Here is a 27,830-nt window from a genome sequence, read left to right on the forward strand (position 1 = left end):
CAGAGAAACAAGTTTGATCAAGATGTTTATTCTTCATAAGCCCATCTTCATCTAGTCATTTTCTTTCAGGAGTTTAGAAGTTGTCTGATGATTTGTTCCAGGATTTTTCTATGAATTGCCCATATTTGGACTTTTCTATGAGCAACTATTCAAAAAAAGGGAAATAGAATGCATTTTTTGCTTTTTTGATATATTCCTTTAGCAAATTCCCTCTGTCACTGAGAGGACAAATATTTCCCCCCTCTCATGTGTGCTAAGGGACCTCCAGCTGTTCTAGGGCGGCTCAGTGAATTCATAGTTATCCGTTGCTTGTCAATCCCCGTTGCTCCCCTGTTGCGTAAGAAAGGGGTTTTTTTAATTATTGCATTTTTTAATTATGTATATGAAACAACAAAAATGTATTTCAGAGAATTTGATGAAAGACATCATAAAACTTTATATAGACTGTTGCAAAGACTAAGAAGACTATATCTAATACCACCACAGGTGAAAAGAACAATTATTAAGGTACCTTTTATTCTCTTTGGGAAGGTTACCAGGAATCAGTGGAAACGGAATGCACAAAACTTTCAAATATAAGATGGGTGCAACTTCTTTGAACAGCAGCATCAATTAATCCTTGCAACAAACTAGTGGTGACCGATTGCCCATCTCTTGAGGCCTGCATGACTTTGTATACCCCAGCAAATCACAAAATTGAATCTTGTTTGATTGAATGCAATTTTATTGATTTTCAGCGTGTTGTTTCTGTGGATCCCAAGGCAGTGTAAATGCTCACTGAAGTCAATAAAGCCACAGTAGCTTAGACCAGGTAGAGATTTGCTTTCTAGGGTATTTAGAAAGAGGTGGGTGACCTGACAAACTGCTCTGAAATAGAAATCCATGGGTAACAGGTAGAGGAAGAAGAGCCTTTGCAGCAAAGGGGTGGAACAAGGCTGGTGGTGTCAGCAGGGCATGGGGGCAAGGTCTCCATGATAAGGCACAAGTAGGACCAGAGCTGCAAGGCCTTGAGAGAAGGTGCAGAGGAGAAGGAGGGTAAACACAGAGCTGTGGGTTATGCAGGGAGGCGTTGAGTTCCAAACTGATAGGTGAAGTGGCTGGCTTGACCACATATTTCTGCCCGTGCTCTTTTACTGTCTTTACCACCAATGAGGATCTTGTCTGGCACAGCAGGCCCCTGAGCTCTCCTGCAGCTCTGGTGGGTGTTTGCTGCTCTGTTTTGGCAGGATCCCTCCAAACAGCCCTGTGTTATCTCCCCCATGCCGTCCTCTCCTACTCCTCTGCACACTGGGATACTTTCCAGACACAGTGCTCAGCAGAGCACAAGTCCTGCAAGCACCAACTCCTCTGGCCACAACACCACTGTATATTAAAGTAACGTAGAAGAACACAAAGGAAAATTCAGTTTGTAGAGCTAAATAAAAATTAATATTTGCTGGAAACTGATACATGTTTATTAACACTTTTCAATTTATTGCAATGCTTGTAAAAATTATTACTGCTACACAGGTAAGTCTGGTTATTAAAGAATGACTTTTGACACTTGACTGACCAACTACACTACTTTGCTTAAAAAGGCAGAAAGATATATACATATCACAGGTATTTGAATAGGGATCAATTTAAACCAATTAATAAAATAGCCTGTTTGGACAAAAAATAATTGTTCTCTGAGAATACGTGAATTCAACACTGCTAGAAAATCCCTGCCATCTGACGTAGAGGGATTTATAGGTTTAGTGGAAATTGCTTTCCCCACTGTCCAGATTAAATACTGCAGGATGATTTTTTGTATGAGTAAACATCCTTCCAATAACGATCAGACCGATAATGTCTTAAAAAGAGGAAAAGGATCTACATTTAGGTTTTCTTCTTCTTGTATGGACTATTTCTGGATACAGGACCTTAAGGTAACATGTTGACTGTCCATAAAATGCATTTTAGCATCTTCCTGCTGTTGTGGGGATGGATTTTATCCACTGAATGCAGAACCCACCGACAAGGAAAAGAAATACATGAGGTATACAAAAAAGGCAGGTGAGTCTCATTTTTTTACATTCAAATGGCTACAGTTTGGACAAGTGCAATGTTTTGGGTGATGATAAAATGACTAATAGATAATTAGAGCTTGCATTTGCAGATTGTGATCTCTCAGGCAAAAATATTTTCTGTTGTTGCTTTTGCCAATGACTAAGTTTTAATGCATTTTCTACAGTGAAAATCACTGCTTCTCTCAAAAAAAGGGTTTTGTGAGATATCTCAAACTTTTAAGGGTGCAAAAAAATAAACATTTATATTTCTGGTGGTTAAAATGTGGTAGAGTATTTACATGACAGTGAAGATGAAATTTAGGTCCATGAGAATTGTTGCATTCACTGAAGATAAGACTGACTTGAGATCTCAGATGAAAACATTCAGAATTTATTTTATTGCTTCCATGTCATTTGTTTTATAGAGCTTTTCAGAGGAAAAAAATTAAAGTCTCTCAGCGAGCTTCAAGGCTATGCTCAGTTATCAGAGGAAACAGAAAGAGCATTCAGTTACTGAATTAAAATATTAAAATTATTTAAAATAATTTTATTTTCTATTCTTCTCTCTCTCTCTTTCTTACAAAAAGACTATGTGATATTTTGCTCCCACTATCTTGTAGACAGCCATGTTATGAGGTTTTGAGTTAAGGAAGGTTTTTTGCTGCAGCTGAGTTCTGATTACTTATATTCTACTTTGGGGAATATTTGGAACTTTGTATGAGGATTTTTATACTCAGGTACACAGCAAGGTACAACTGGAGTAAAAATACTTTTTATTTTTTGGTAAAAGTATAGCTGACATGTTTATCATGTTTCACACATGAATCTTTCTGTTCAAAGGCTGCATACTTCTGGTGACAGACTGAACCTATGTAGTTTTGGCTTTGCTATAATGTATGTTCTGTAATGACTATCACCATCAATACCGTAAAACGTATGAGGTTGGAAATGCAGGAATGTCACAGTCCTGAGGAATTAAAACCACCCCAATTAGCCTTCAGAAAAATGACTGAAAGGTGGAAGGGATGGAAAGTACCTTTTTATTTTCTTGCAGCCCCTTGTAGCAAGTGAGGGCTACATTGCAGAGTGACTGCAGCGTCCTGGTTGGCACTTGGGGGTACATGAACCATTTTGTACATAGGAAGTGGCTTTAGCAGTGACATCACCTTCATGGAATTATAACTGGCAAAATTAATGCAGTGGCTCTGTTCATAAGCAGCACCCAGGGGACGCATTACCAGAGACAGTATGGATATAAGACAGCCACAAAGCCCTGTTTTCATTGAGGTTTCATGGCAGTGGCAGCAGAGGTCAGATGTTGGCTGTAGCAAAAGAAAGGGGTGAGAAGCAAGGTACCAACATTTGAGCTGTAAAGCATCCAGCTGACAGAAATGCATCTTTAACAAAAACTCCCACTGCACTAAACGCTTAACAGTATCAGTGCAATGAAGTGACAACATAACAAATCACAGCGGCAAAGTGTTAAAAATGTGTGAAAATCGAAAAGAAATACCTATTTGGTTAATGCAGGAACTGCCTCTTCACTCATACTTTGCATATAAGGTGTAATTGTGCCAGGATAAGCCCATCAGAAAGCCCTGAGGTGTTGTGGCTCTGGGAAGCTGGCTCCACTGCCCTCCCAGCATGCCCACGCTGGCCTGGGAGATGATTTCTGGCCTATTTCTCCCTCAATAAAGCACTAGCCACGTTGAGGAGGGCTGACAGGGAGAGAGAAACAAAGCTGGCCTGTGGCTGTAGCTGTCCATCAGTGGTGTGGTGCCCAGTGCTCACTTCGCCCTGTGATGGGATAGGCTGCAAGAGACCCATGTTTTCAACAGTCTTATAATTTGTAAGGCAAAAAAAGGATGATTATGGTCATCCATCTAATTTCCTGCTAAGCACAAACAACAAAACCTGTGTGAATTACAGACAAAGCCCCTAATTTATAGAGTTAGATCCTGGTTTCAAAACACATAAGGAGAGATGCTATATAACACCAGAAAAAGCTTGCAGAGAACATTGCTCCTGAACATTTTGGGTTTGACTCTCTTTCCCCTCCCTTCAACGCTCAGCCCTGAATAGCTATTATGCAGAAGGAGAAGTGTGAATAATTGACCTTGTTACTCCTCTCTGAACACTGTTACCTCTTGCTTCATAAGGCTTGTGGTAAGGACCAGTAATTCCATTCCTTCACTGCAGCCTTTACCTTCTGAGAGAGCCACAGACCTCAGTGGAGACTGATGGGGAAGTGTACCTGAAGTGGAAAAGGCTGGCTCCACACTGCCACAGGATGCTCAGGATGGCTTGATTTGCACCCATGTTCTCCCAGAAGGGCCTTCAGAAGGGCCATGAGAACATCCATATATGCCCCACTGCCAGGGCCCGGCATCAGCCACCAGTGTTGGCAGGTGGCAAAGGCACCTGTTGTAGAGACCTGCCACACCAGGTGTGCTGCCAGCATCCTGCTGTCCCTGAAAGACATGTCCAGCTTTATTCCTGATTCTCATGGTGCAACTTCTCGAGGACTTACATAGGTTTTCAGCTTGTTTCTTTGGATTCTGTATTAGTCTCTTCCAAGGAGACTCACTTGCTTTGAACTCTGCTTTCTAATTAAAACTCACTATTGGATGTGCAGTTTTCAGCCCCAGGGCTTGTCTTTTACCTGCTCATATCCAGCTGAGCCCACGCTCACTTTGTCTTTGCATCCTTGCTGATATGGTGGATGGAGCGAATGAGGCCCCACAGGGTCAGACATCTCTGTCACAGTTTCTGGCAGGTACCCCAAGGCAGCCTTTCTATCATGAGATACAAGAGCCCTAAAGAAGTGTGAGCAGACAGGCACGGTTTTCCCCATGAGAGTTCATGCATGCACCACAGTCTTATGGGGACTGGGTTTGCATGACAGGAATATGACAGGAATATTGAAAAAGGTCACAAATAATTCCTTAAATAAAGCTGCTGAGGCTTTGGGACATAGTGCAGAGTGTGAAGAGAAAATGGCAAACCAGTCTTATTCAAAGTCAGTGAAAGCAGCATAGTAGATAGCTTTATTGTATAGGACTTACTGCAGAGCCCTCCAATATTGTAATTCACTATAAAAATGTCTGTGTGCCAGTCAAGTACTCAACTACTTATTTTTGCTAATCTCCAGGACAAATCACTTCAAAGGAATTTCACTTCAAAGAGAAGCAATATAAAAATAAAAGCTTTCTCACCTTGCAGACCTGTTCGCAGTTTGCAGTCAGCCATGTGCAAATCCTGCAGTGTTTGCAAGGCTGTTTACTCCTGTTAAATCCAAAGTGCCAAAACTCCTACAGGAAGGAGCTGAGATCCGGAGCACTGGCAAAAGGGCTGTCTGCTGTTTTCCCAACTGCTCAGGCTCTTGTAAAGCCACCAGGCTGCAGGGGGGTCACTAGAATGATGCAAAGGCTCACTAAAAGTCACAACATCATTGTGCCAACAAAAGGGCCAAAGCCTGTGTTGCTAATTAGACTTGCAGAATCTGCTAGAGAGGATGAGCGATAGGAAAAGAACTGACCTGGAGCTGAGCCACATTGTTCTGCCAGAAACTAACTCCTGGGGGGAAAAAAAATCTCTTTTAACACTAAAATCTCCCTGGACAGCATTAAAACCACCTTTCAGACAAACAGCTCTCAGCAGAAGAAATTTCACTGTAAAAGATCTAAGGAACATGTTTGTTTAATCTTAGCTAAGAGACTGACTTCATGTTTTTAGTCATATTCCTACCACTCCTTAGTTGTGTTATAACAATTTTACCTCACTTTAATCTCCAAACAGTAACTCTTTTTCTGCTCCTTTAGAGTGCCCTGACTATATCTCTGTCAGTAAGAGCCATCTTTTACTGGAGTTGAATGGCAACTGCTACAATAAGCCTTGGGCTTGTTATCACAGTGTCTTTCTCATGACTAAAGATCTTTCTCTTTATGACATTTTCAGATGTTATTACAATTAGTGACTCTCTTCTTAAGTGATAGGAGCTACCCTGCATCATAATAAACACTTGTCACATTAAAGTTACCTTCTCTTGCTTTTTTCGAATTTGGATAGGACTTCCCTGTTGCCAGCTCCTCTGTACCCTGGCCACACTGGGTGCGAGCTGTCTGTGGTCTGTAAATCACATGTGGCTATCCTGGTACCTTCCCTGAGGGTGCCCCTTATATGGAGGGCAGCTCCTACCTTCTTGCCCTCCTAATGCTTTCTCTGGCCTTATAAACTCATTCCTAACAGGATTTCTTCCTTTACCTCCCAGCAATCCTTATGCTACTCTCTTGTCTTAGACTTTCTTTTTGTACGTTCAGGATTGATCCTGATACCATTCATTTGCACGAATAAATTTTACTAATGCAAGATCAGATCTTGGGAGAGCACAGTAAGCCTGTAAAAATGCCCGATGAAAGCATTGCCTGTGGAGGCACCTTGTCATTATTGAACCAGATCCAGTGAGCACCGACCACCTGCTGGCTAAGATCAGCAGCTGGCACTGTGGCTGGACAACGTTTGCTCCAGCAGTGCTGGGTCTCAGGAGAGCAACAAGAGGCCCATTGTGGGCTTCAGGCCAGTGCAACTGGTATCTCCATCTTTCCCACTGGTAACTTGCCTTTCCTCCTTTTACCTTCATGTCCTTCACTCCTTTTCTTTTCCTCATTCAAGGTTTCTCCTCTTCTCCAATTAGCTGTTTCTTTTTTTTTTTTCATCCCAGTGCTTCATCTGCCTCATTTATCTGCCCCTAGCCACATCTCTTGCCCTTGTCACACATCTCTGCCAAGGTTAGTCCTGTTGCTTTTAACTTCACATTACGCTGTGGCTTCCTTCAAAACCTTTTTTTCTATCCAACAGTGCTCCTCTTCTTTATCCTGTTATACATTATTTTTTTTTTTACTGTGTTGATATTTCTCTCATTTGCTTTTCCACCTCTGTTGTTCTTTCAAGTAAATTCATGCCTGCATGACAACTTTTCTTGGCCCAACCGAAACTGTCCTCTCTCTGCTTATCACTGGAAATGATGATGCCTTGAAAATTACGTTTTCTACTTTCATCATTATCAGCAGGTTCCTTTTATCCCTTCTAGAACTTACTTTGGGTCTATGCTTCACGTAGCTTCCTACTTTTCTTCAAGGGATTCATGGCAGAACATAGTCTCTACTGCTACTTCTGAAGCTGTGTTCATAAACCCATGTGCTGTGCAACTTTACTGGGACAACAGTGATAAAATCTGCAGTCAACATTGCCACCACGTAACTTGCTAAGAATCAGCAGCTCCACATTGTCTTCTGGCCCACCATTATTGCAATGTGTTTTATGACCTGGTGTGAGAAGACATAACAGGCTTTAAAATCCTGTGTGCAGCACAGTTCATATCTGAAATGGTGATGGTCTTTCACTTAGTTTTTAGCACTTAAAGCTTTTGGTGAGAGTGAGTGAAAACATACTGCACTTTGTTTCAAATTTCTTCTCCTTGGTGTGTGTTGTGGAATGTCTTGAGGAACAGATTCCTGTTCACCTTCTCCTGATTATATAAAATCGGGATATAATCCTTGCACTGTATCACTTGGCCATCGTTTCCTTTCCCACTTAAGAAAGCCCTGCTCAGGCTGCCTGGAAGATCTCCCCACCTCCAAGCTCTCTTCTCTCGCTCTGCGGTTTTTTCCAGCCTTGGACATTGGATATGTGAGATGTAGACGTGCCCTGATGTTACCAACATCATTGAAATGCTTTCTATTTTGCTTCTCCATTCCCAATAATGCCTGAGCTCCTGTTTCTCTTGTTGAGCACTGTGCAGCATTAGGCTGATGTCTACTGAGAAATACCACAATGATGCTGAGACCTCCTTCCTCAGCAGTAACAGTTGATTTGGAGGCCATCAGCATCTTAACATTGTTTCTGAAAGCACAGTGGAAAACAATGTACACTTTTCTGAATCTGATAACACTGAATTCTTGTAAAGTCCCTTGGCACTGTGAGATTCTGCTGCATTTCCCGATCCAGAGTACTGATTTTAACTACCTTGAACAGTTACATATCCTCAGTAAATACTGGTTACAGTAATTATTCTTTCATCCAAAATAATTTATAAAGCTACTGAACAATAGTGATCCTTTCATAGGTTTCATGGGACTATACCGAAGAACTTTATTCACGGTGAAACCTCTCAATTATTCCTCCGTTTCTTGTTTTGCAACCATTCACATCTGGGGAGCTTTACAAGAAGGACCTGTCAACACACTTTTGGAATTTGAGGTGCAGTGTATCATCTTGCTCACCCTTGTCTACATGGTCATTAGCTTTTCAGAGAAGGCTATTGTATTTACTACAACTACCTGAGGGAAGCTTGTAGTGGTGGTGTCAATCTCTTCTCTCAGGTAACAAGTGACAGGACGAGGGGAAATGGCCTCAAATTGTGCCAGGAGAGGCTTAGATTAGATACTAGGGGGAAAAAATCCCACAGAAAGGGTTATAAAGCACTGGAACAGTCTGCCAAGGGAAGTGGTGTAGTCAGCATCCCTGGAAGTACTCAAAAACATGTGGATATGGCACTTGAGGACATAGTTTATTGGTGAACGTGTTGGTGGTGCTAGGTTGACAGTCAGACTTGATTTTAAAGGTCTTTTCCAGTCTTAACTATTCTCTGATTCTGTAGTGCATAACATCCTTCAAAGAAAAGTCAAACTGCCTCTTGCTCCTATTCAATATAAACTGTGTTCAAAGTCACAGTTTCACCTCAACCGTATTTCCCCTGTTTAGTAATGAAATATTAAAAGCCTCACTCAAATCTACTTTTCGTCTTGCTTACACTAAGGCAGCCAGTTACACCGTCAGACAGGACGTTAGACCGGACTGACGTCAATTATTGCAAAGATTCACATTGAGTGATCTTTATAATCTCATTATTCCCCAGGGGAGGGGCAGACAAATGGATCATTGGAGTCTGTCACAATTTATTTCCAAATGTCAAAACTCCAGCTTCCTTCCCTTATCTGCACTGTGCTGATATCTGTTTACAAGTCAACTTTTCTTCAAAGACTGGGTAGACATGAAACCTTTCAGCATGTTCTGCATCACCCCATCTGTTCTCCCCTTCCCTTCATCCATTTCCCTTTCTCACTTGACTGAGCCCTGGCACCACACCTGCCTCCTCCTTGGCTGGCAGGATTGACCTCAGTCATTCTCCCTCTGCTTCCTCCAACCCTTCCTTTCAACATATATAACACAAAACCCCCAGAAACACCCACCCATGGGATGCAATTCCTTCCACAGAAGGGCACTTCCATTTTTGCAACATCAGGTCCTGTGCCAAAACACCCCAGGTGGCATGACATTTCTGTGAATAATCAATATCTGTAGGTTTGTTCCATTTTTTTTCTTTTTCCAGTGTTTATGTCCAGACAAACAAAAGAAGTCCAAAATGTAAAGGGTGTATATATGTCTCCTGCCTCTGCATATTTTGCATTCTAGGACTGACCTATATTCAAGTAATAATGGATTAAAAAGGAGTTCTCGCTGAATTTTCTATATCACTCAAAAAGATAGTAAAAGAGCTCCAAATCCCATTGCTTTTCAGACTTTGTGATGTAAACATCAAAAATAGTGTTATTTTCTAATTAATTTTCATAATTTTAACAACCTGTAATAGCAATAGGTCATCTTTCTTCACCATCTTTAAACCTACTAATCATAAGGACATATGACCCAACATAGTTACAAACAAACAAGGGCTTGACAAATGCCAAAATAGAATACATTTTGTGACACAGCTCACAACTTTGTAAGTCTCTCAATTTGAGTACAAATAAGTGGGTTTCTATCTTACATCATCCCAGGGAATTAATGTGTAACACACTGGATCGTGTCCCATGCAGTGCATGTCACTGGGTAAAAGCAGCTTCCTCCCATGGCAAGTTTGCTCTAAGTGCTGGGTGGTTTTTCTTTCCATTTAGCTACCTCACTTTTCCTCCTCCTTCTCTGGGCTCTAGACTGCTTCTCAGTCTTCACCTGGACCTGCTGCACCACCTGTCCGTCAGCATCTCCTGCTTGCAGAGAAGGTCTTGCCAATTAATTTGTGACATCAAGGCATCCCCCACCTGGTTTCTGCCTTTAACATGATGCTGATGTGGTATGAACCCAAGCCACTAACTGCTCATGAAACAGAGGGAGAAACAAAACCTAGTCAAATATGTAGGTATAGGTATTTAATAATAATAAGACATTTAAACTTATCATAGCTCTTTATTACACCTTCACCAATCCCAGGTCCTCCCCACAAAGACTTTGTCCTCTGCAGGGACCCGTGCTGCCTTCACTGCTCTCTCCTGTCTTGCCCAGATATAATGTGATGGAAAAACCAAGGAGAACATGGCCCCTGCCATTCCCCTACTCAGCAAGGCACGGGGGCTGTGAAACACAGCAAGTGTAGGACAGGGAGCACCACACAAGCTGTTCACCCCATTCCCCCTGCAGATCACTTTAATTCTTTCCAATTAGAAGTCCCGCTGAAAATTAGCTCAGCAAGCTCCACCCACCCTGTTGCTTTGTGTCAGTGGTAGGAGAGGCCGTGGGTCAGCTGCGCTGCAGCACAGAGTGATCTCATACCTCACAAAATTAAGCATGTGGTTGTCTCAAAGGGTGATGATGGGGATTCCACAGTCTCTGCACCAGAGAAGGGGTGGTGGCATCTCCCAAGCTTGAGATAAGCAGATAGGAAATGGGCTCCCTGGGAGTTTCAGCCCCAGCTGCTGGCTGCCAGGCTTTCTGGGGCAGTAGGCACCTCGCTCAGGGTAGGAGTGAGTTGCAGCTACACCCCCTGCCAAAATATTGCTAATGACACAAGTAAATGAAGGGACAGAGGTTATGCAATAGCCGCATCTCAACAATATTTCCTGAGACAGAATCTGATCTGCTATCCTTTGTGCAGACCTAAGAACACCAAAAGGGAAGGAGAGAGCAGAATGTCCCAGATTTTAATGAAATCTGATAATAATAACAACATTAGTGTTAGCCCAGTCTGCCAAACCCACCAGCATTGTTCCTCGAGTATGTCAGCCCGTGGACCCAGGAAAGACTGAGTGAACCTGGCTGCATTACTTCAGCAACTTTCACCTTACTCTCAAGGAAAATACACTGGTCTTGCTTTTTTTCTGAACTAAACTGTATCTTGATTTAACTCCTCAAAGAAGAAGTGTACTAAAATCCTAATCAGATTATCCTACTAAGAGTGTAAAATAGGTCACTGTCTTCTACAGGTATATTACCTCCCACAGAGAAAAGAGAGTACGATTTATAGGTGGGAAATGTGTGCTGCATAAGTAATTACAAATTAAAATGCTACAATGGGTGATGACTTGTCTCACATTTGTTTTTGTTGCTTCCAAAAGCTCTTATTTCAAAGTTGAAGGATACTGTGGGGTTTCTGGCACACACTGCAAGTGTGGATGTGATGCTCCTCTGGCACAAATCCTGTGAAGCTGGGCATTAGGAAATGCCTGCTGGGACCTTCAGATGTCATGGTTGGACTGTTTCTTCTGAAAATCAGACATTGTTATCCCTAGCCTTGCAACCCTTTTTGCTGTGTTGGAGTCACTACAAGAGCCATAGGAAATCTCATGCTTTAAAATGCAAATAAGAATAACTGCTTTTTGCCTTGTGTCTGTAGCAATAGTGATCAAAAGCTGGGTTTGCTGATTTTTTTCCCTAGCTATCCTAAACTTCAGTTGCCTTGTTGCTTCCCAGCTACAGCAAGACTCAGCCTTTGAGGCAGAGGCATCTCAAGATCCCTTGAAGCAGTGGGTAGATCTGGGGGAGAACAATGACTTTGAAGAGCTTGTATCACCCCAGCAGCCAACAGCAGCCTGAGAGCTACTCGAGCAATGCTCAAGGAGCACTGTGAAAAAATGCCACCCTGCTCCAGTTGCTGCTTTTTCACAAAGCGTCTCTGTGATCTTCATGAGACATGAAACGCCTTTTGGCACTGTAACAGTTCAGAGATAAATATTGACATTCGGGAAAAAAAAAAAAAAAAGTTGTTCATTATTCAGTATATTTTACCTCAGGAGTTATTGTTTAGTTTTAAAGACAGCCTGCCACCCCAGTGAAGGCAGGAGTAACATTGTCACAGTGCGTGGCCACAGTGGCAAAGGGTTGTGCTGAGCAATCTGTGAGCAATGTCTGGGTTGAATCTCCCAAGTGCCAATGTCTACCACAAACACCCAGGGACAGTAGACATGTGAGGGAAGCCATGGCAGCTTTCCATTGATTCACCCTTCAAATGGGCAGGGTAATGGGGGCCCATGATGGAGCTGTCATCAATCAATTAGCCAGCAGAGCACTCCCTAGGAATCAGACTAGAAAAGCTATTTATTGAGTAGAAAGAAATGGGGTTTCATATTGCAGTAACTGGGTAAAAGGTAAAAATGTTTTGCTGCCATAGGAAGAGGCAGGAAAGTGGGAGAGACTTGTGACCCCAGAGCTGTGACAAGGGGAATGGGACTGGTAAAGAGAAGTGAAGTACCTGAACCAAAGCTCAAATGAACACAGTACTTCACAGTGGCTGGAGTACAGTGGACATCTCATGCCTGCTTTTGACAAGGAAATAAAGTTCGGTTTAGAGGTGGTGAGAAACACCTGAAGGAAATAAAAGGAACCACCCAGGGTTGCTGAGTGCTCAGGATGGGGAGGATTTGGCCATGAATCTTTGATGGCCATGGCTTGAAGTCTCCCTTGACAGGCAGGATAGGGCCAGGGCCTTTCATGAAGCATTAGATAAGCTCTACAAAGGAAATGAAAATTAGAAATTGCAAGAACATGGCCTGCTTCATCCCTGTTTGAATACCAGAATTACTCCTGAACAGCCAAGAGTTTACTAGGGCACTTTAAAGTCTTGTAAATCGGTCAGCTTGTTACCAGAATCTGCTTATGCCCAAAACATGAGAAATTACTTCCTGATAGCCAGCAGATGAGACACAGGCAGTAGTGAGACATAGCAGCAGCAGCCCAAGGCAGAAGACTCCAGAAAGTGCATTTTGCATTTGCAAGTGTTTTTCTGTGTGTTGCCCAGGTCCAAGCAGTGCCAAAGAAGCTACTCTTTGTAGTGGAAATGGTGCTGCACGGTCCAAGGCTCTCCCACAGACAGTGGTCTGCCTGTGGGCTTATTCCCAGCCTTCCTCTGGGAATCACAGAGCAGATTCTGGAAAAAACAATCCCACTCAGCCAATGCTTTACTTCAGGGTGAGTCAGTGATACAGCCCTGCATGCCCACCTCTAGCCTGGCTGTCTGCTTGTCTGGGGCAGCAGAAGGATGAATCTTCCTCTTATACTCTTGGCTTTCAGAATATTTCCAGCCCAGGGAGGAACTGTCCCGCAAGGCCTGAGGTTCCTACACCGCTAACCAAAGGGATTATGGTTCTCAGGTGGTGACACCCATTACTGCAAAAGGAGTCTTGCTGCTGTAAATCTCTACAAAGGGATTTGAAATATATGCTAATGGGCAAAAAGCCTCATTAGTAGAGTTGATTAGAGTTAGTGTTTATTACAGAGAGGAGCTAATTCTTTCATTTTTAATTAAAGATGAGTTAGAAGTGTTAAATGTTTGAAATGTTACTTTTGTTCGAGCGAGCCAAAACCACTTACATTGCCAAAAGCAATATTCTTACCTTTGATGATTAAATAAAATATTGGCCAAAGACCTGCGAGAACCTTTCTTGACAGCCAGCTGGAAGGCAGTACGAAATCAGATACAAATATTTTCACAGTTTTTTACTGTCCGTGTCCACCTGTCTCAGCTTTCCCTTTTCCTGTCGTTTGTGTGCAGCCGGCCGCAGCGGCAGAGACGGGAAGCCCACGGCGAGGGGCACAAGCAAGGCAGGTAAGCAAAACCTTGGGTGGCTGCTGCTGGCCCAGCCCTGCCAGCCACATCCCCGTGGCTGGGCTGACGCCGTGGCAGGGGAAGGGGGCACCCCTTGAGCATGCCAATTGTCTTTAGGTAGGAGTCATGCCATTAGTAGGATCCAGCAGGCCCCAGAGAAAGTCCTGTGGCCTGACACTCTCATGTAGGTGAGGTGGGTTGCTATGGCCATCTGCCGCATTCCTTTGGGCTTCATGTGGCACTGATACACAGCTTGTGTTGCCCATGCTGTGTGAGTGGGCATTTCCCTCCAAGAATCCATTCTGCAGAGCTGAGCCCACTCCACAGGCTTTCCACTCGTCCTTCCCACTGCCACTACCAGGGAAAAAACACCTTTCCGAGCACAGTCAAACCTGCTCACAAATGTTGGCTTCGTCAGCAGCCTGCTAACTTTGTTTCCCAGTCTCAGACAGGCATAAACCTTTCCCAAAGTACACTCACAAGTCTCACACAGGCTGAATTAAATCTAAAGAAGGAGCAGAGTCCACATTTTAAAATGCCTAAGGGATGATTCATGACTAGAAGAACTCAATGGTGGAGGTAGACAACTCACCTCTCCTAGAAAGTATGGACTGAGACTAAGAATCTTTCAAAGATGTTTCATAGATAAAGGTCTGGGTTTGAGAGAGGAGTCACTGATAACACTGCTGGCCTCTGTTAGGAGATTGCTGTATTGGCTTCTTGTAGTACAACTGCCCATGAGTTACAGCATGGCTAAACAGTCTCATTTAGGAGAAGCTTTATCTTAGGAATATATTTCCCATCAAGTTTCTCCACTGACCTGCTTTCCTTGAATCTATTCCTTACTTGTCTTGTGTATATGACAAGTGCCTCTCTGAGTGTGCCATCTTTTCTAAAATCAAGAACCAGCAAAACCTTTCCTCCTGTTTTTGAGCCCTCCTGCCACCCAAGCAGCTGGTGTGCAGCTAGCTCTGAGGCCAGCAAAGGCTCCGCCTGCACAAGGGAGGAACCAAGGAGCTGCTGCCACCAACATCCCAGCCAAAGCACTGGAGGGCTGAACAGTTTGCACCTTGGATGTGGAGGGGGAACAGAGCATCCTCTGTCCAGCATTTGGTGCAGCTCCAGCAGCTTCTGGAATGACCCTCCCAGGCTCTTTAACGCTCAGAGACCTCCCAGGTCTTTAATGCTCCTTTTTATCCTTGATAGAAATCTGGGGCAGGAGCTAATAATTTTATCCGCAGTTACGGGATGGCCTGCCTCCTGGCCTGGTTCCCAGACTGTCTCCATTTTGTTCCTGGGCAACAGCCAGTAGCTTATTTGATATATTGTTTCCCTAATTCCTAGCCTCACACTCCATCACATGTCAGCAGTGCCTCCCCCCCATTTCTATTTCCCCACTTATCCATACGTACCGTTCCTCCAGCCCACACTTTTGAATGACTGTCTCCAAACTGCTGTAAGCAGAGATAATTTTACCAACAAAAAGTCACCAAAAGAAGGTTTTCTCACTGCCAGAATTCACACAGGTGCCTAAGCTGTATGCTGAGTGCAGGAATCACTGTTTAATGACACACTACTGACCACTGCAAGCAATCGCGTGATCGTGGTCTAAGGAGCAAATGTTCTGAATGTTCTAAGGGGTAATGGAGTGAAATGAGCGCATACTTCTCGCAGGCACTACTCAGGGCTCATAGCTGTGCTTCTCTCCTCCTGGTAGCCCAATCTTAAAACGAAGCCCTGACATCACCAAGTCTCCCCTGACAAAGTCAGAGCAGCTGCTGCGAATAGACGACCACGACTTCAGCATGAGACCAGGTTTCGGAGGTATGAAACGTGCACATTTGTCACTGTTCCTGTTTCACACCGTCACTTCTTTGTACTGTAACGTGTACTGAGGTTAAGAAGCAGATTGGCAAGCAGAGCCCTTTCTGCCTCTAATTTCTGTTATTTTGGGTTGTGAATTCATGATATGCTCAGGGGGACAGGGTGCAGAGAAATAGCCTTCTGGATGAGCAAAAAGCATAGTCAAAGGCATGGAAGTGTGATTACAGGCAACATAATATTCCTGGTATTCAGGACTGACACTTTCTTCTGACAAAAATCTGCAAACACACCTCATGTTTATTTCTGGATGATGCGGAAATGCATGATGTGTGTGCATAATCAAATGACGTACCACACCTATTGACTGGCCATTTCATTTGTAACCCAAAAGAAAACATTTTGACTCCCCTGTGTTAATGCTTGCTTACAGTTTTGTGGCTATGTGCGAGACCAACCTAAGCTTTCAGGGAAATGGATGGAGGAGAACACGTTTTCTTTCAGCCCGTCGGATTAGAGAATGTTGTAATTTATCTATCCTTTCTGGCTGACAGATGGTCATTCAAATCCAGGATACCATTATATACTCTGATGAAAGAAGATTTTATTGCTAAATGCTCAATATACCAAATGCCAGCATGTTCAATTAATTTAAAAACGTTTCAGTTTCATAGCAGTTTGCTAATGTGTGCATTATTTGTCTTGACAGCTCTCCTCCACTGTAATTGCCAGAGGTATAGGAGGGACTAGTCAAAGCCCCGAGGAGAGAAAAAAGATCAAAATCCCTATTACGGGGGGTCACAGTTGGATCCTTCCCCTTGGGAACCCCAAGCTCAGTGGCACATGCCTGTGTCCTGCAATGCATACCCTCCTGTCACCCTGTCTTTTCCATGGCCGGGCACTGAGTCAAATACACAGAGTAGCTCTCATGGATTTATTAGCCTACAGGGGGAGCAGAAGTGAGGGAAAAATTGGAGTAACTCTCACACATTTCCTCAGTTGTGCTGCCACTGCTTTCCCTCAGAATGGATGCTCCACCAGGTATCTGTCTCACCAGTCCTGGACCCAAGCACTAGAGCTAAAAGTAATTAAAGTTGCTTTTAAATTTTAAAGGAACACATGCAGGAGGACACAATAAAAAGAAAAAGCCATTAATAGGTCAGCCACATTACTGACTTTAATTGTTATTAGAGGCTTTTATTATTAATTCCACGGCTTTTAATTTCAATTTGTTAACTGTTGTTTCTATTTCAGACCAAGTATCTATTTCTATCTCTAAGATACTAAAGCCAGGGGATTACTTTGTCTCCCTAGGTGTGTACTTTGTCAACTTTTAATTTTTTCCCCTCAGGCCCTGCAATTCCTGTTGGGGTGGATGTCCAAGTTGAAAGTCTGGACAGCATTTCTGAGGTGGACATGGTAAGAGTCACAGATGAGACCTCTGGAGACCAAACTTGTGCTGAGAGCAGGACCAACTACAGCAGGCTAGCTGGGCTTGTGTCCATGGGTTTTGAATACCTCCAAGGACAAACACTCCACAGCCTCCAGGAGGCAGATTTAGGCTTGATCTGAATCTGCTGACAATGAATTCTATTGACCTCATGCTACCATTTCATGTCCCTTGAAGCAGAAGGAAGAAATTTGCCACTTTCTTTTCTCTAGGACAAAATGATAGAACACTACTAAGACTGTCTCAAAGGATTTGGGGGTTTATATTTTCTTTAAAAATGATAACAAGGTTAAAAGGTCTGAAAATGCAAATTAATGTGTTAGCTTTAAGGCACTTTTACATACTGTAGATATAGTCTCACTTTGGCCATGTTCTGAGGTGGTCAGGGGCCAGAGAGCTCCCAAGGACAAGGGGGAATGGCTTTAAATGGAAAAAGGGTAGGTTTTGAGCAGATATAAGGAAGAAATTTACTCAGAGGGTAGCGAGGCACTGGAACAGGTTGCCCAGATTATGGATATCCCATCCCTAGAAGTGGTCAAGGCCAGGCTGGATGGGGCTTTGAGCAACCTGATCTAGTGGAACATGTCCCTGTCCATGGTTGGGGAGTTGGAACTAGATGATCTTTAAAGTCACCATTCTGTGATGCCCAGGGTCTCTCAATAGCTCAGCTTTTGCTTTGAAAGAGAAAAAAAATCACTCCCCAATACAGAATACTTTTCAAAATGTCTTGATCCTTCAATAGATTTACCGAATAGCTCTGAAGGTTTCTCTGGAGAACCCCAGATTCTCTGGATTCCTAATTAACAGACAGAGGGTTAAAGAGCCTGCACTTGACCTCCCATGTCTCAGCCAGGAACATGACTGTGTAGCAGCACAGTTGCCATTCAGCAGCCACACTGGTTGCAGACCAGGCTCCTCTCCCAGCAGCTGTTTCAGCTTTTGAGTGGGCTGGGATATCATCCCATCACTTGTTGTGTATAGCAGGATTACAGCACTTAGGGGGTGAGCATTCTCCCTAGTGCTGGGGAACCTTCCATTTGATCCCCCAGTCTCTGGTGCTCTTGGCACCCTGAGAGATAGCCACAGTGATTCTGAGCTTTCACCTCTCCTGGGATGGGTCCAACCCATCTGGTTGAGGAGAAAGCTTTTGAAGGTGGCCAGAGAGCACCTGAAAAGCTTTGGGACTTGATTAAAGGGAAAGAATTTAGTGTTGAGAATTTTGAAGTAAAAAAAACCTAACAAAACAAAGCTAAACTAAACCCCAAACCAAACAAAACCCAAACCACAAACCTTTTCTTTCTTTTTAAACAAACATTTTGGACAAACATAGTTCTCATGGCTTTCGCATACTGCCCCTGCTCCTCCTCTAACAGCATGTTTCAATACTCAGCAACACTGTATGGCCTTGGGTTAAAAAAATCCCATTCAGGGTCAATTTTGGCTCTTTGAAAAATAATGATGGAGAGGACTTGATATTGTCAGAATAAATTTTTTTCCGCTCGTGCAGCTTTATAGGAAAAAAAAGCCATGGTGCTTTGCAAGATCATTGCTTGCTTTTTAAAATGAAGAGACATCAGTGACAGTTATCTATTCTGTACTAAGTTTAAGCTTGAGAAGTTACTTATATCAATTTTTCTCTTTTTTTCTGTTACTTTCTTACTATTTACAAGAAAGTGATAAAATAATAGAGGATGTTATAAAAACTTCATTAGGATGTCACAAAACCAATTTTTTTCCTAACCCATTTTAAAATAATATAAATATGTATTATTATAGGTAGCCTATATATTATTATAGGCTAATGATCCTGAAATTACAGAGCTTTTGCATGTTGTGTGGGGCAGCTGTATTATCTGGATGAAAGACGACAAGAAGGAAAAAAGAGATCGTCACTCAGCTTTGGAAATCCATTTGCAAACATAACAGGAAGAGTTATAGTGTCGCTGAGAACTGGATCAAAAGAAGAAGGGAGATACATGGTTGTTGCTTGAGGGATTTTCAGATGATGTGTTATAAAATATTGTGGTTCCCAGTTCAATAGCCTAAAACTAGTATTAATAAATCTTTCCTAATGAAAGCTGACAATACCAGATTTTTCCACAGCAACTATAATTACAAATTTATGCAAAAAAGTCAGGCATTAGCTTCTCACTAAAGAACAAATATCTACCAATTTGTTGCTGTTTAAAGGACACACTAACACACAGGAGACAGGGTAAAAGGTTTCCCAGATCAAATGTCTTTAAATTTAAGTCTTTCCCAGATCAAAAGTCTTTAAATTAAACAGGGAAAAGTTGTTGCCAAGTGCTAGAGAATGAATCTAATGAAAAAGAAGAAATTACATGGTCAGTGGCTTTGGGAGCTTGAGTTAGATGCAATGTAAAGCATTCCCAAGATTTATATTGGCCTCTAGTGTAATAATAGTACCATAGGCGGCAAGTAAAAATCACTTCTATTGAAAAAAGACAACAAAACTCCCCATATTTCAAAATGTTTGGAAAGTATTGTGGGGGAAAAAAAAAATCAAATGTCAAAAAACTCCACCGCAAACCCATCTCACCTCCTCTACTCCAGACGCTAGGGCAGACTGCTCAGACTTCGACACTTCCCCACTTTATGGGCAACATATTACACTACACTCAAAGAGAACATATTTATAAACAACTGTGTGATCTTATCTTCAGATATGTGACAGCTTCCTTTGAAACAAGGGAAAAGGCAAACCCAAGTATACATGTCCCCGGGGTCTGAATCCAAATACAATAGAGCTCAAAGACAAGGAGCGTGCCTCAGATCTAAGAGTACAATACGTGGGGAGAAAGAGCAAAAAAACCCCAAAGCATTTTGGTCAAATATTGAGTCAAAAAGACTTCAGAGTCAAGGCTGGAGGAAGAGCTCCCACTGCAGCACATTATTCCAGCTGCCTGGGGTAAGGCAGCTGCTGGAGCAGCAGAGATGGCAGTGCAGGCAGTAAATGCTTCTTCCCTGTTCCAGGAACACAGCATCTCATGGTTGGGGGATTAGGCAGTTGGCAGCACTCCACATCCACTGCTGCCTTGACATGTCTGCACTTTTGCCCCTGGAGTGGCTCACAGACACTAAAATGCAACATTTGCGTTTCAGAGGTGGATTTGCCACCTGGATGGCCTCTGATTTCTGAACCCCAAGAGTCTGTCTGACCTGAGGAATAAACAAACTGCAGTCGGTCATGTCCCTTGCAGTTGGGGAGTGGATGTGCCTTCGGGAGTGGTGCTTTCCAGTTCATGGTTTGTTCCAGAGAGAAGCAATCACTACTATGCTGACAAGGTATAAGTTGTGACACAAGCCTGTTTTGTTGCAGGACTTCACCATGACGCTTTATCTGAGGCACTACTGGAAGGATGAGCGGCTGTCCTTCCCCAGCACCAACAACCAAAGCATGACCTTTGATGGCAGACTGGTGAAGAAGATCTGGGTTCCCGACATGTTCTTTGTTCACTCCAAGCGTTCCTTCATCCATGACACCACCACAGACAATGTCATGCTGCGGGTCCAGCCAGATGGGAAGGTACTTTATAGCCTCAGGTAAAGCTGCAATTGGTCAATGAAAGCCATTAGTGGAGTGAGAAAGTGATTTAATTGATTCCTGTATTGTGTTTTTGCATGACTTCATACCAAAAAAAAAAGCATAAAGAAGAATGAATATGCTGACAACCCACAGACATCTGAGTGCCTGTCTGAGTTCATTTAAGTGCCTGTTGCAGGAATATTTCTGTTCCAATTTCTGTGCCAATGTTGCTGCAGCCAAACGTGGGAGTCTCTTGGGGCAGCTCAACAGGGAGCAGGGGGCTGCAATCCCCATGGGGCATGCTGAAGAGGCAGGGCACAATCTAAATAAAAGGGCAATGTCTGGTAACAAAGAGAAGTCTGGGGCAGCTATAGTTATCCACTTCATTATATAACAAGCCTCTGTGCCCAGCAAAACATGCAATTTCTATTCTTATAGGCAATTATAAAGAATATAAGTTATACCGAGGGCAACTTTATGGTATGCAACAAAACAGAAGGAACATCCTCCACGTGAAGAGACGAGATTCAGAGCAAGGGTATATAGCTCCTGGTAACTTGCATGTATGGCTACAGCAACCCAAACACTTGACTTTGGCTCTTCCTGCTTTTTTCTCGCTTTTCTTGTGAAATGCCTGAAAGCCCCTTGAAGGGGATATTTTTTGTAAACGTTGTTTTGTCCTCTAATTTGAGAGGTGATCCCAGGCCTGGATTTCTCCCTTATTTTCCAACTGGTTAATCAGCTGATGTAAGTCTGAACACTATTAAACCAGGATTTTTTTTTCTTTTTAATAAGTAACACTTTCATACTTGGAAAAGTTATGTGAGGAGCATCTGCTTCGTGATTTAACACCAGCTGGCAACTAAGCCCCAGGTAGCTGCTGGCTCACTCCCTCCCGGTGAGATAGAGGAGAGAATTAAAATGGTAAAAGGGAAATAAAATTGTGGGTTGAGAGAAAGGCAGCTTACTAGGTAAGGCAAAAACCCCACACACAGGGAAAGCAAAACAAGGAGTTCATTCACCACTTCCAATGGACAGGCAGGTGCTCAGCCATCCCTAGGAAAGCAGGGCTCCATCACACATAACGGTGACTGGGGAAGACAAAGGCCATCACTACACACTTCCACCCCTTCCTTCTTCTTTCCCCCACTTCATATACTAAGCATGATGCAATGTGGTGTGGAATGTCCTTTTCATCAGTTGAAGTCAGCTATCCTAGCTGTGTCCCCTCCCAACTCCCTGTGCACCCCCAGTCTCCTCACTGATGGTGTGGGGTAAGAAGCAGAAAAGGCCCTGATGTTGTGCAAGCCCTGCTGAGCTATAACAAAAACATCCCTGTTTTATCAACAGTGTTTTCAACAAAAATCCAGAACATATCCCCACATTAGATAATGTGAAAAAAATTAACTCTATCCCAGACAAATCCAGCATGATATGTCTCTCCTAAAAAAACTAAAACCTGTGCTTCTGTTTTTCTTGGCTGCAGCTCCATCCAGTTAGAAAACAAGTATTGCCAAATGACCCATAAAAACCTACCAGAGAGGAAATTGCTGTACAATATTCTGATGCAAGAATGTTGACATCAGCTCCACAACATTGAAATAACAAAATACCTGATAGATAAAGAAAACATCAGATGATAGATAGTATATTCTGAAGGACAAAAAGAAGGAAAATCTGACTGATAGGAGGTCAGTTTCAGCAAGCTTCATAGATTTAACTAGTGATAAAGCTGCAGAATATACTGCTTGTGAAATCTGTGGGGGTCTTTAGGGAATGTTAGTAGTGGCAAAGGTGGAGCTGAGCCTGCCACGAAGTGAGGAGGTCAACTTCTCAGCCTGCCAAGGTTGTTTTATGATTCTAGGAAAGTAAGTCAAGCTAAGAAATTCTTGATTCCCTAGGGAGCACCAGTTTGACAAGAATTCTTTTGTTCTCTGATATTTTTATCTTACTGTTCACTGGATTCACAGCCTGAACAGTGTCTACCTTCTCATTATCAAAGCTTTTTCTTCACTCAGCATATTAGACAAGGTTCAGGTGTTCCTTAGGCCTTTGCAAAGTTTGCTCAGGTCATCAGTACAATAAAAAAAGGACAATATTATGACCTAACATTCAGCTATAGCATGCATGCCTATATACTCTTTCATTTAGCTGCATGATATCAAGCATCTGTGTTGCAAGCATTTATGATTATCTAAAGAAGACGGGAAGAGAAGAACACCAAACTACCCAGATCCTACCATGCACAGTCTTGTGCTTAAACAATTGCTCTGTACAAAATGGTCACGGATGTCTTCAATAGCAAATTGGCAGAGTGTCAGTATTTTTATTCAGCAGCAACTGCAAGTTGCAGTGCTTCATGAATGCTGGGGAAATACAAAGGCTGTCTCTCTTTAAGAGCCAACAGGTCCTTCATTACTGCCTGTCTGCCTTTGTTGGATACCTTTGCCTATAGATTATATCTTTCCTTGGTGCCTGCCTTTTTAAGGTTCTTTGCCAGACTTTGTTTTCTCTTTTCTTGGATACCACTGTAGACCTCACAGGCACCTAAACAATGAATCTGAGCCAAGCAATTTTGCTCGAAGTCTAAATCTGAATAGGAAAGCAACATCAGATGGAACCCACATGTGCAGGACTACTAACATAAGGGACTGCATTGTGTTTTTATCATTATGTGAGAGACATCTGTCTGCCATTAGCCCTTCTGTAACTCATTAATTCTTTCCCCATTATGAATGATTCTTTTCATTTACTTCCCCAGAGTTCAAGCCAGTCGAGTCAAGATTTATGGATGTTTCCAGTTCAAACACAAAATTATGCTATTAAAAATGAGATAATCAGACTATAGCAAGATCAGAGCTTTTGATTGATGGGGCAGAGCATTCGGTGGTCACTGAGCATACCAGCTCCAGCCTTAACTCGAGGCACTGTCTGTGCCCTCTGGTGGCTGATACCCATGTATGATTACCGGGTTCTCACCGAGCAGCTGGAAATTCGTGATGTGTGGAGAAAATTACTTGGATCCCTCAAGGCACTAGGATGGCTTTGATAAATGGAAATTATTTTATTGTAAAAAGCATCTGTTGAAAGGAAAGATGTCTGCAGAGATATATTCAGTTCACTGGTACTGGCCGTAGTCACTTAATAAAAGACCAAACTCACAGCTTTATTATTTTTTAGTCATGTAAGAGGACAAGTTTTTAATGAAGTGATTTTTGTTATTCCTAGAGTTACAGTAACAGCAATGTGCAACATGGATTTCAGTCGCTTTCCCCTGGACACGCAGACATGTTCCCTGGAGATCGAAAGCTGTAAGTAAAGTGGAGATGCTGAGGAGCCAAGGGCACCCAAACTGCATTTAATTATACCAATAACTAATTATATCATTAATCAAACTGCTGCTACATTCATGGGAGCTCTAACCAAAGTCGGCAGACTTCAACACTGAGAAAACTCCTTGGCTCTATTTTTTCACTGGAACTGGATAGTCTTTGTACCAACACAGTGATTTTAAAAACCGGCTGTAAGCACTGTCTTGCCAGTATCCCTGAGTGCCAGTCAAGCTGCCTCCCCACACCACGAGGACCTGGGCCACTTGCCTGCAGGTCAGGAATCTCCAATAGCACCCGCTTGTCCAGGTGCCCTCAAACACAGAGATAAATGGCCCTACGCCACCGTCTGCTCCTCCGTGGTACAGAAACCACAGCGGGGCAGAGACATTAATCACCTTCCTCTTGCTTTGCTTACTCCTATTTGAGATAAAACCAAGCTTATACCCCTTGTCCCAAGTATAATGCACATATGAATTGCCTAGATTTCATACAACAACATTTTAAACTTTTGGCTTTTTACAAGTGATTTTCTTCTTCTTCTTAAGCTTGTAATAAGAAATTATAATCTTAAATTGGTTTTAATACATTTACATGTGATTTTTTTCTCCCTGTCTGTAAAAAGCTGCTACTAAACCCATCTGAAAGGATTAACATTCCTATTATTTCTGCATTAAAAAAACAAGACCTCTAATGTTCGTGTTTGCATCATAGGCAGAAAGTTTGCCCAAGAGTTTTTCCTCCTGCATGCCTCAGACCATTCATTGATAGATTGTTCACCATGTTACCCCAAGCAGGCTCTTTCCTCTACGTTTCCTTTTTATTTTTATTTTTATTTCTGATTTTAGGAGGTTTGTAAGGGATGGTTTTTCATGTTCTGATGCAGTGGGTTACCTGACACTCACATTATGTGTGTGAGAAACAGAAGGGTTTACAAAACATCCTCTCCCTGCCACAACCATCCCCACCACCTAGGTGACTGGCATTTTGGGCATTTAACCCTTTGAGCCAGGAGCTCTCAGGTAGCTGGGAGGGCTGTGTGGGCACACCCTGGGATGTGGGGGTGACAGCAATTGTCTCAGGGCACTGAGGTTTGCTCTGCTCCCCTAGATGCCTACACTGAAGATGACCTTATGCTCTACTGGAAGAATGGGAACGATTCCTTAAAAACAGATGAGAGGATATCACTGTCCCAGTTCCTGATTCAGGAGTTTCACACTACCACAAAGCTTGCCTTTTACAGCAGCACAGGTGGGTACCAGAGTGCCTGCCAGAGTAGGCTGGGGGAAGAAGGGGTGCAAACTGTCTTTCTTGACCTTGGTCTTGGAGGATTGTCCATTGGGAGTTCTCTCTGGGGCCCATCAGACCTGGCGCTCTTCTATGGCAAGGTGGCTGTCCCTGCCACAGACTTCCATCTTGACAGTTGTGGTCTGGAAAGACAATCCTTCTTCAAGATCACACCAAGCTTTAACATTAATTAAACTTTCCAATTGCCCAGGCTATATTCTCTTGAATATATTGTCCTGAGAGATGCTTTGGCTTTCATACTTGGTTCAGTAAGGAGTCTTTTCTGTAAATTGCCATGATCTGCAGTCATTAACTGTGTTTTTCTAAAAGAAAATGAGACACTTTTCTCCTGATGCAACATCACCTTGTCTGAAAATAGTTTGATGTTTTCATTCTCTCTGTCATACAGGGTGGTACAATCGCCTCTATATAAACTTCACTTTACGTCGACACATCTTCTTCTTCTTGCTCCAAACCTACTTCCCTGCCACCCTCATGGTCATGTTGTCCTGGGTGTCCTTCTGGATCGATCGACGAGCAGTCCCTGCCAGAGTACCGCTAGGTAAAAACAATCTTGGAGTCAGCAGATCTAAGAGACAATTGCTGCAACCACAGCCTTGACCACCAAAATGAAATGCCCTGTGCTATGCACTGCCCCCATGTTGCCTTGTGGCACAGAAATCAGCCATGTCACACATTTCTCCCAGGGACAGGGCACGTGTCCTTCCATGGGCAGGGAACTGCCCTTGGTGCAAACTCTCCATCTGCCTTGAGGTGCCAAGGGAATTGCTTCCCCTGTTCACACAAGCCCTAGAGGCACATGGTACCAATCAGAGAGCAAAGATCCCTGTAAGCAGAGACAGGGCACATACAGAGACAAGGTTTTCAGTATCCTTCAGAGACTTCAGTGCACGAGAAGGTGAAAATCAGTATCAGCATCCCTGACAAAATTTCAGTTTACTGAGTTTTTCTAGAGGAGGGAGGGTGGAGGTAACACAGCCAGCTGAGCTGTGCCAATTAATGTGTTAAATGAGTTCGCACTGCAATGTGAGGGATTCAGACTCCCCTTTTGCAGCATCTTTCAGACAGATGAAGCTGTATGTCAGAGGAGTCATCATGGAAGCAGAAATCTTCTTCTTAAGTGGATGCTTTGCCCTTACCAAAGTGCTGTTTGTGTTTTTGCAGATTCTCAGCACAAGCTTGCTTCCTCTTGTTCTAGGCAACACACCTCAGGATTTTATTTATTCTTCAATGGAGAGGATATATAGAGGCATAACAGATAGGGCAATTGTCCATGTCTGAGTTTAGAAACAGCACCTATTGCCTTAAGACAATAAAAGGAGTTTAAGGTTTTTAGCCACGGTCTTTCAGAAGATACAGGCACTGCCTTAGCAGCTTTGTAGCACCTAGGTACTCCTGTAGAATCAGTTGTTTGTGTTTCAACTTTAAAAGTGATTACTAATGTGACATAATTAGCCTCTGAAATAAGAGGGCCACAGAGAGCCTCCCTGAGAGCCAGGATAATACTGAGCTACAGTGGCTCCTGTCCTTGCTGATGGGCTCATTGTGCTCGTCTATGGGGTAATGTGGGGCAGCATTGCCATGTGGAGCACCATTATTCTTTGCTTTTGCTCCAGTGAGGGCACAGACCAAGTGTGAGAGTTGGCTGGTGACTTCTGCGACTTCCCATGATGCAGGACTTCCCAGGAGAAGTCCAGCATATAGAAAACACAGGGGAAACTGGTGGAAGCAGCAGCTTTGCTTGTGTCCATGCTCTGGAGGAGTTGAACTAGAATATGAGATACTCAGACTTGTACAGTCATAGAATATCTCGAGTTGGAAGGGACCCATAAGGATCACTGAGTTCAAATACATGTACTTGTACCCCTCCAGGGACTGTCCAGAGCCTGGAGTGAAGTCAGCATGGGGTCAAAGTGCTGCTGCCTGGACATGGGGTGGGAGGCTGGTGGTGTGATGAGGAACCAGGCTAGCACAACCCTGAGACCAGAGTTAGAGCTGTGCTCACCAAAACGACAAGAAAATCCCAGTTAGAGATTAGGGCTGCCTGGACCGTCCTCAGGCAGTGAAACCTATCGCCCAAATGAGAAAAACAATCCTGCAAAGTAAATTCAGATGTCAGGAAATCGTAACAACAGTTGTATTTGTGTTGAAGAGTCTGGTTTGAAAGTGGTCTCTCTGCTGGTGTATTCCCAGGGATAACCACAGTGCTGACCATGTCCACGATCATCACTGGGGTGAATGCCTCCATGCCTCGTGTTTCCTACATCAAAGCAGTGGACATTTACCTGTGGGTCAGTTTTGTGTTTGTCTTCCTCTCGGTGTTGGAATACGCAGCTGTGAATTACCTGACCACGGTGCAAGAGTGGAAGGAGAGAAAACTTCGGGACAAGGTGAGGTTTTCTATTTCTCCAAAAAGCTTCATGCCCCTGGGAAAAAGTGTGGCAAAAGTCTGGAAATATTCAAAACTTTG

General features: G+C 43.1%; 1 protein-coding gene across 1 annotated transcript in view; it reads left to right on the top strand.

Moving 5' to 3' along the window:
- Positions 1 to 1,746: 1,746 nt before the first annotated feature.
- LOC126639838 (gamma-aminobutyric acid receptor subunit rho-1) overlaps positions 1,747 to 27,830 on the top strand; it is a 29,597-nt gene continuing 3,513 nt past the window's right edge. The window contains exons 1-9 of the mRNA XM_050315096.1: positions 1,747 to 2,037; positions 13,852 to 13,905; positions 15,623 to 15,729; positions 17,078 to 17,145; positions 20,517 to 20,740; positions 23,952 to 24,034; positions 25,163 to 25,303; positions 25,749 to 25,901; positions 27,554 to 27,750. Coding sequence (XP_050171053.1) covers positions 1,916 to 2,037; positions 13,852 to 13,905; positions 15,623 to 15,729; positions 17,078 to 17,145; positions 20,517 to 20,740; positions 23,952 to 24,034; positions 25,163 to 25,303; positions 25,749 to 25,901; positions 27,554 to 27,750 — 1,149 coding nt within the window. The 5' untranslated portion in view covers positions 1,747 to 1,915. The remainder of the gene's footprint in view (positions 2,038 to 13,851; positions 13,906 to 15,622; positions 15,730 to 17,077; positions 17,146 to 20,516; positions 20,741 to 23,951; positions 24,035 to 25,162; positions 25,304 to 25,748; positions 25,902 to 27,553; positions 27,751 to 27,830) is intronic.

The sequence above is a fragment of the Myiozetetes cayanensis genome, unplaced genomic scaffold (assembly GCF_022539395.1).
Source record: "Myiozetetes cayanensis isolate MyiCay16 unplaced genomic scaffold, myiCay2020 scf2-11, whole genome shotgun sequence".
NCBI lineage: Eukaryota > Metazoa > Chordata > Aves > Passeriformes > Tyrannidae > Myiozetetes > Myiozetetes cayanensis.